The sequence below is a fragment of the Rhinoderma darwinii genome, chromosome 9, assembly GCF_050947455.1.
Source record: "Rhinoderma darwinii isolate aRhiDar2 chromosome 9, aRhiDar2.hap1, whole genome shotgun sequence".
Taxonomy (NCBI): domain Eukaryota; kingdom Metazoa; phylum Chordata; class Amphibia; order Anura; family Rhinodermatidae; genus Rhinoderma; species Rhinoderma darwinii.
In genome coordinates, this window is record NC_134695.1 from 62,234,686 (window position 1) to 62,244,218 (window position 9,533).

At 40.8% G+C, this 9,533-nt stretch overlaps 1 protein-coding gene across 2 annotated transcripts in view; it reads left to right on the forward strand.

Moving 5' to 3' along the window:
• CHST1 (carbohydrate sulfotransferase 1) overlaps positions 1–4,869 on the forward strand; it is a 39,586-nt gene extending 34,717 nt beyond the window's left edge. For both annotated transcript variants that reach the window (XM_075837027.1, XM_075837026.1), the window contains 2 exons: positions 355–467; positions 2,953–4,869. In XM_075837027.1, coding sequence (XP_075693142.1) covers positions 3,004–4,266 — 1,263 coding nt within the window. In that variant the 5' untranslated portion in view covers positions 355–467; positions 2,953–3,003 and the 3' untranslated portion in view covers positions 4,267–4,869. The remainder of the gene's footprint in view (positions 1–354; positions 468–2,952) is intronic.
• The last annotated feature ends 4,664 nt before the right edge of the window (positions 4,870–9,533 follow it).

Sequence of the window (9,533 nt, forward strand, 5' to 3'; positions counted from 1 at the left end):
ACGTTAGAATACACTGTTCTTATAAAAGCAGGACTACCCCAATACTTTATTGGCAGTTGTATCATCTATCTATCTATCTATCTATCTATCTATCTATCTATCTATCTATCTATCTATCTATCTATCTATCTATCTATCTAATGACAGATGCATCACTAAATGTAAAAGGAATATATTCACCAGGGGGATCCAGACAGAATGCACTTTATACGTTGCTGCGGAGGGGAATGGATTTTATACGTTGCTGCGGAGGGGAATGGACTTGCATGGGTCACTTTCTGGTCACCAGGCTGTCACTATGAAACATTTCTCTTTTTAAAATAAATGACCTTGTTATGTTTTTTCTTTTGCTAGAGGTGACTTATTGGAAGAGAGACTCTCAATATAGAGTTGAACAAAGATTTATTCCAAGACTTTCACCCTTCATTACTACCAAGGCCAAGGCAGCCAGATTTGCCTATTTTATGGTAAGCACCTTAAAGGGGTTATTCCATGAATAATTTTTATACTGTAAGTGCTGAAATGCTATTAATAGCTGTGTTGGTTTTTTTCAGGTTTTTTTTTGTAGTTTGCAGTGTTTTTAGCATAAAATATAGCATTTTCATGACTTGTATCCCTCTTGGTACTAATCTGGGGGATGGGCTCTGAGCAGAATCAGTTTACTCCCCTGTCTTGTAGATGACAATATAGTCCCTCTTTACTTTACCTGCAGAAGGAGTCTTACCAGCTACACAACTGAAGAGTGTAAACGTGAAAACGTGCCCGTAAATACGGGTGCAAAACGGGTCGAATACGTGTGACACCGGACCCGTATTTACGCCAGTATTTACGGGTGGGAAAAAATACGGTCGTGTGCATGAGGCCTTATATTACTTTTCTCCTGCAGTGGCCACTGAACAACAATAGGGAAAATTAGCAGCCTGCGCATCACTTTCTGGTAAAATCGCAGCGGCAACTCTTAGATTGTCTATAATGCAGCAACCCCTTTAAATACATTAATAATGTGCCCAGATCTTGCAGAAAAAACATGAAACTCATTTTACAAGCTAATATGGAGGAATATATTGCAAAGAGTGGAGGAATTATAAAGACAGTCCCTTTAGCTTCTATGGGGACTTTGAATAGAGTGCCGGGTCAACTCATTTTGGCCCCTCCTCATTTTCCTTCATTATGTCACGAAAGCCTAAAAAAATGGTAAAACAAAAAGACGAAATTTATTTTCAATGCAAAAAATAAATAAAAAAACTTCTTATCAAATTCTCTAGTAATGCACATAAAACACACACAAGGTTGTGTTTTTTACGCTAGAAAAGTGCAGAAAAATAGAGCAATCCCCGAAACGACTCCGTACCTTGCTGAAGGTATCCATATTATATGTGGCACCTTGATGTCTTTGATGATTCTCAGGACATTGCTGTAAGTGAACCTTGAGATATCCCTTCACACTAAAGTGCAAGTAAGAAGTGAGAAGAACATCTCATTACTTTGGAGGTGGTGGGGAATATGATTCCTTTACAGGGAGGAAAAGATTTTTTTTCTGCTACCCATTAAATGAGCCTTTTCCCCGGCGCGTAGTCCATAAAACTGAAATCTTTTTATGTGTGATTCTTATAGAGGATTTTAACAAGGTTGTATAAAGAGCAACCCCGGCATAAGGTGCCTTTTGTTCTTTGTTGCCCAGTTAAAAACTCTAAAGTAAAATGTTATCAGTAAGACCATTACACCAAGTGTTGTCAAAAAGTCTCAAAATATCTCCTAACAAGGTATATGTAACCCTATGGGTAATTGGAAATAAAAGAGAACAAAAAGCATCCCTTTTATAAGGGTGCCTTACAGGTGCCGTTAGTCGTATTTTATCAGGTGCAATTGTGCCCTACAAATAGCCCAAAAGTGAGAATTGATTGGAGGGGTTAAAAAACAGCACCCACAAAAGGCGAAACTTTAAGCTCATGGGTCCCCGTGCAAAATCTCTATTAACCCTCCAAAAATCACATGCCGTTTGTAGTACTGCGATACACTGATGTAGCAGAAGGGCCCACTTTGTCACCTGGCGCGACTACAAAAACTGCACCACTTATAGCTTTGTTCCTACCCACAAAGGTCACCACTAGAAATGTTAATGAGCCTACTAATACCCTCTGATTGATAGTTTGATGGGCAGACACTACTAGGGCACTGGTGATGGATGCCCTCATCTAAAAATGTTTGTCCACCGAATATATCAACAATTGCGTTACTTTATGGCTATGACACTGGTAAAGTGAATGTCCAGTTTGGATAACTCCTGGTAATAGGCCACCAGCTGACCACAGGGGATGACGGTCTCATTTCTGGAACCCCCCATTTAATGCATGGGGTGCGCTGTCCTAAAGATCGAGAGCTACACTTAGAGCCAGTGTAGAGCCACTACAAAGTGCAGCACTCGATCTTTAGGACAATGCACCCCATGCATTAAATGGGGGTTCCAGCAATGGGACCATCATCCCCTGTGGGCATTATGTAATGGCTCTACACTAGCTCTGTGGCTGATAGAGAAGGGTCCAAATTTGGCCACTCTCTGATAGGGTAAAGGTAAAGAAATTGTCCAAGGCAGACAAACTTTTTAACTTTGAATCCTACAAGGATAAGTAATCCATACACCTATATTTTTTACATTACAATTTTATTTGTTCAGCATAAGGTGACCTTAAGTCATTAGGAGTGTAAAGGATTCCTTTAGACTTTACAATGAAAACCTGTTTCAACCGCTGTATTAGCTAGAGAGCACCCAAAAATGTCAGTGATGTTGCCTAGCAACAGATACTGCAGCCAGCAGGTGACTACACTGGATTTCCATACTCCTGTAGAGACCTCTATTAAAGTGCCGGTGTCGTGTATTGATGATGAGAGAGAGAGAGGTAATAGTTGTATTTCTTTTATATAATGGATTATTTTGTTGTGTCCTTCCTATAGGTAGAGTAAACAACAGAATACATTGAAGAGGCTCAATGACGGTTTCCAGCCATGCAATGTTCTTGGAAGGCTGTCCTCTTACTAGCGCTAGCCTCAATTGCTATTCAGTACACAGCCATCCGGACCTTTACCACCAAATCCTTTCACATGTGCCCAATCCCCAATCCAAATAACTGTAGCCCTGGGCAAGACCCTACAGAATCTCCTGATCGCCTCTGTGAAGATGGTCAGTTGATGACCTCTAATATTTCAAGAAAGACTCATATCCTTATCTTGGCGACCACTCGTAGTGGATCTTCCTTTGTAGGACAACTCTTTAATCAACACACAGATGTCTTCTACTTGTTTGAGCCACTTTACCATGTCCAGTTTACCCTGATACCCAAAATGACTCCTAGTAAGAGCGTTACTGATAGGCGAGTGATGTTGGGTGCAAGTAGAGACCTTTTAAGAAGTCTTTATGACTGTGACTTGTATTTCATGGAAAACTACGTTAAGCCACAGCCAGTCAACCATACTACAGACAGGTTATTCAGAAGAGGTGCCAGCAAAGCTCTGTGTTCTCCCCCAGTCTGTGATGCACTGGGACCCACCGATATTTATCTAGAAGAGGGTGACTGTATCAAGAAGTGTGGAAGCTTAAATCTGACTCTGGCAATGGAGTCTTGCAAAGAGCATGGACATGTGGCTATCAAAACGGTGCGAGTTCCAGAGGTTAATGACTTACGAGCATTGGTGGAAGATCCCCGGCTGAACTTAAAGGTGATCCAGTTGGTAAGGGACCCAAGAGGCATCTTGGCTTCTCGTAGTGAGACATTCAGGGACACATATAGGTTGTGGAGGATCTGGAGGGCCACTGGTCGTAGACCATACAATTTAGACTCAACCCAGCTGACAACAGTCTGTGAGGACTTCTTAAATTCTGTGTCTACAGGGTTAAGCCGGCCACTGTGGCTAAAGGGTCGATACATGCTCTTGAGATACGAAGATCTGGCTAGAAACCCTATGAAAAAGATGGAGGAGATCTATGACTTTGTGGGTATTCCACTGGATGCCAACGTGGAAAGATGGATCCTGAATAACACCCGAGGAGACCAATCCTCGGCCAAACACAAATATGGCACAGTAAGAAACTCTGCCGCCACAGCCGAAAGCTGGAGACTAACATTATCATATGACATTGTAGAATTCACCCAGAATGCCTGTCGACAAGTACTGGTCCAACTGGGTTACAAAACTGTGAGTTCTTCCCAGGACTTGAGAAACCTTTCCTACAGCCTCATTGAGGACAGATCTTTTACCCCTTTTTTGTGATGGTTAATTTAATGGTAACTAAAGACTGAAGATATTACACACAACAGAGAGAATAATGTTGGAAAGAAAACTATATTTTTCTTGTTTCTTGCTTTTGGGGGAAAAAAAAAAGTTGCACTACCAAGGGAGGGGTAATAAAGCACATGAAACAAAATGGGGGATTATTACTCTGCGAAACTTGAAAATGTTTTAATAGTTGAGTTCAATATGAAAAATGGCCCATACTGTTCTCCATCCACACGGCAAACAATGCAGTAGAAGTGTCTCCATTGTGATGATGAGGGACTTCAAGGGACGTTAACCATGAGACGTTTTATGGAGAGCCATTGGTTGATCAGCGAGTGCCATAACCCTATCAAGCTAACTTCCATAATATAAGGATATTTAGAGGGTCACCATATGTCAAAATAGTTTCTTATTTCTTGTGTGGCTGCAGAGGGTGTTATAATGTTTACATAAACCAAAACACAAGGTATGAAGTGTACGATTGCTACGACTGTCTGGTCTATACTGTATGGGGGCTCCGGCTGAAGGGAATTTGCACAAATTTTTTCGATCATGTTGTATTATTTATAAATGTTTATAAAGATGCATTGAAGATGATTATTGTGTCTTTTATGTCCTGGATCAGTAGAACAATAGGAACAATTGTCTTGGATTTATATATGTGACATTTCAAAAATAAAGAGGAAGTCAGCAATAAATATAATGTTTCATAAATGGTAAAACAAAATTTGTGTTGCCAGGAATTTTCTAATTTTTTAGGGTTTTCCCCTTTAGATGTTTCAAAACATTAAAGGGGTTATAATAGGATATGCCCTCAATGTCTGATCAGTGGGGGTCTGATCGATGCGACCATCTGCAGATTGCTAGAATGAAGTGAAAGTGGCACAAGGAAAGCACAGAGAACCTAAGTCTTCTGTTGGCTCCGTTTGGCTTTTTCCATATCCCACATGGTCTGCCGTTGACTATAATGGGCTGACCATGCATCTTTTTGGAAAAGGTCAGAGCAGCACCTACGGAAGAGGCATGGTGCTTTCCTTGTGCCCCTGTGTCGCAGCTATCAGCAGTAGTTACCCCACCAATCGGACATTGATAGGATATCTTAGCATTATGCCATCAATGTCTATACTGAGAGAACCAGGACTGATTATAGGAAGGGCACATGGGGCATGTCCCACGGGGCCCTCTCCACCTTGAGGACCTATCAGGTCTCCAAAATCGATCCCTCCTGATAGTCGTTTGGTGATCCTATCCATCCGAGAAGAGGTGAAGTGGTGGCCAATTGTGCGTGATCTTGGAACCAGAGGTGGGATGAGGACCACCACCAACCTTAATCTGGCCCAGGAGACAACCCCTACATTACACAATCCCTTCTGCAAGTTTGACTCAATACATTGATTTATGTTTTTTGATTCCTTACATAATTGTAGGCTGGTATTAATTCTGGAAGTTCTGCCAAAAACAAGATGAGCTAAAACCTCCAAATGCTATTGCAGCAAGAAAACAACAAAAAACACACTATGGAAGGAAAAGATACCGAAGCCAATAGATCTCAGGACAATGTTTTACAAGAATTGAGTTGTGACCATCATTGGTAATTTAAAATAAAAAAATCCATATACTAAAATTCTTAGGTGGAGCTTTAAGACATCTCTTGATCTAAAACATGGTTTTCTGATCTTGTGAATTTAAAACGTAATAAAAAAAATGGTAACCTGAGTAAACATGTGATGATAGAATATGCTCCCATCGGAAGGGGTTGTCTCGTCATGACAAGCCCTGTCCATATTCCCTATTATGGCACATGGACATCATAGTGGGGGGAAAGGGGGCTGCTTGGGACCTGAATCTATGAGCCAAAGCGGAGAGTCTTTTAGTCTGAAGCCATTTCTAGGATGCTCGGGCCAGGGTCGTACTTATATCTCATGCTTCCCTAGGCACTGAGATTGAATATGCCCCCCCTTAGTCGCTTGCCGCTTTTCTCAGCACAAACAATGTATTTAATTTGTGTCGGGAAAAAGGGGCACAGTTTTATACTCACATTTGTTTTTAAAATAAAGTTTTGTTAAACATTGTCAAAACTATTTTAGGCAAATCCTAGTGTTTAGTAGGGTTGGACAGGATCACAAATATCCTCATGATAACAAATTTGCGGCGATAGAGATCACCATATATATATATCGCAATATGTAGCTCAGTTCCCAATATAATGAAAAAACATTACAAAATGATAAAAAATACAGGTATAAACATATAAGCACACTCGCTATATACATGCACACTCATTACTTTATTACGTCACAACACAGCCGCTCATTGTCCGTTTGGCTGTGACATGAATTGTTTACGTCAACCTCACGTGCGCGGTGAAAACCGCAAGAAGAACTCACACGTCACTGCACACAAGCTGCCTCTGCCCAGACAAAGCACCTCTTACCCTGGTGGATTCTTAAGCGACTGACCGCAGTGTTCCCCTAAGTTCTGCAGCCCTAGACCTCCCGCCCTTGGGGTTCTTGTCACAAATATGGCCCTGTTTATGACTCTGTCAAATCACAATGAAAGACATAATTTCCGAATTGAGAGGAATTGGAACAGTGGAGAATCTTTCCAGAATTGGACGGCCCGACAAAATTACTCTAAGCCTTAACTCATCCGGGAAGTCCCAAAACATCTAAGAATAACATCCAAACCACTACAGACTATTCTGACCTCTGCTAAGGTAAGTATTTATGATGTCATGTCATGATAAGGAATGGATAGTTTCATTGGGTCCATTTTAGCTATACTGTGACATCACTATGACCATTATTCCATTACTGAGACATCACTGTGTGCATTCTCTTACTACTGAGATATCACTGTTTGGATGATTCATGAGCTGTAGCTTTACAGAGATGGATATCCCTGCATTGTCTGTGAATTCACTGTGTGCAGTCTTTATGCTGTGACATCAATGTTCATTATCATGTTACTGTGACATGTGTCTATAATCCCTGTACTGTGACATCAATGTGTGCATCAGCCGATTTGTGACATTACTGTGTGATGTTCACTCTGTAAAGTGACATCACTGTGTGCTTTAATGTGACATTACTATGTGCATTCTTGTACTGTAAAATTACTTTATTTTCACCCTGTACTGTGACATCACTGTGTGCATTATCCCTGTACTGTGATATCACTTTTTATTATCCCTGGACTGTGATATCCCTACGTGCATTATCACTCTATTGTGTCATCATTGTTTAGTATCCCTGTACTGTAATATCACTGTGTGCATTATTCCCGTGCTGTGACATCATTGTTTATTATCCCTGTACTGTAATATCACGGTGTGCATTATCCCTGTGCTGTGACATCAGTTTATTATCCCTGTATTGTAATATCATGGTGTGCATTATCCCCATTCTGTGGCATGAGTTTATTATCCCTGTACTGTAATATCACTATGTGCATTATTCCCGTGCTGTAACATTATTATTATCCCTGTACTGTAATATCACTGTGTGTATTATCCCCATTCTGTGACATTATTGTTTAGTATCCCTGTACTGTAATATCACTGTGTGCATTATTCCCGTGCTGTGACATCAGTTTATTATTCCTGTACTGTAATATCACTCTGTGCATTATCCTCGTTCTGTGACATCAGTTTATTATCCCTGTACTGTAATATCACTGTGTGCATTATCCTCGTTCTGTGACATCAGTTTATTATCCCTGTACTGTAATATCACTGTGTGCATTATCCTCATTCTGTGACATCAGTTTATTATCCCTGTACTGTAATATCACTGTGTGCATTATCCTCGTTCTGTGACATTAGTTTATTATCCCTGTACTGTAATATCACTGTGTGCATTATCCTCGTTCTGTGACATCAGTTTATTATCCCTGTACTGTAATATCACTGTGTGCATTATCCTCATTCTGTGACATTAGTTTATTATCCCTGTACTGTAATATCACTGTGTGCATTATGCTGATGCATAAAAAAACAACAAAAAACTTCACAGATTGCAGAGCAAATCAATTGCTGCTGAATGTAGTAATAGTGGAACCGGACCCTATTCCAATTTTTAGCAAAAAGTAGTATCCAAATGCATCCCAACATATGCCAAAAGAGTGTCCTTTTGACATACGTTCAACAGCTTAAGATCTGGATCCTGTTTCTTGACAGTGTTGTAGTCGGCCAGGCTATTCAATACTATAAAGCACATTAAGATATAAGTTATTTTGCAGTGAAGGTTAACGGCGGACGTATGCAACTGTTTTAGCATATAGTTGCAAATATTTAAAAAAAAAAACAAGAAAAAAAACATACCGCAACTGTTTGTCCCACACACGGAGTGAATAGAGCCTAAGAGAACAGGAACATCCAGGGGCTCATTCATCTTTTCCACGACTACAAGAGTAACTGCATAGAAGCTGTAATAGAAGTAACACTGGTGGAATTGGTGGATCTCATGAATTCCATATAGAGAATTAGGATCGCATGAGAGTCTTTGCTCTTTTAGAATTGTTATATCTCTGTCCTGGCTGCAAAATGACTGACTAAGGCCTCGTTCACATCTGCGTCGGGACTCTGTTCATTTGGTTCCGTTGGCTCTTTCCATCAGGGGAACCCATGAACGGAATTCAAACTGAAACAATAGATTTCCGTTTGCACCACTATTGATTTCAATGGTGACGGATCCGGTGCAAATGGTTTTCGTTTGTCACTGTTGTGTAAGGGTTCCGTCGTTTTGACGCGATCAATACCGTAGTCGACTGCGCTAATCATTCTTTCAAAACGATGGAACCCTTACACAACCGTGACAAACAGAAATCAATGGCGATGCTGACAGAAAGGTGCGACGGAACCCATGAACGGAGCCCCGGTGCAGATGTGAACGCAGCCTAACCTATGAGCGCATTATGTAACCAGCTCTTCTTCTCCAGGTGCTGGGGCTATAGCTGCTTTGTTGTATGGGTTAGGTCGCTTTACATGGTAAATTTGGCCTAATCATGATGTATTGTCTATAGGTGCCGCACAGTAACAGTTATATGCAGTTATCTAGGAATGAGCCAAGTAACTTTCTTAAGGTTAAAGGGTGTCATAAATACGCCTTTTTAAATTAAAGGCGGTGATCAGCTGATGACCATGGTTCCAGCTTCTGATATTGCTTGGGGAAGTTAAAGCTGACATATATTTGGGAAATGTAGTATTACATGCTGGGCATTCGGGCTAGTGGGTAGGCTCCACTAGAGCGTGAGTTGCTCTT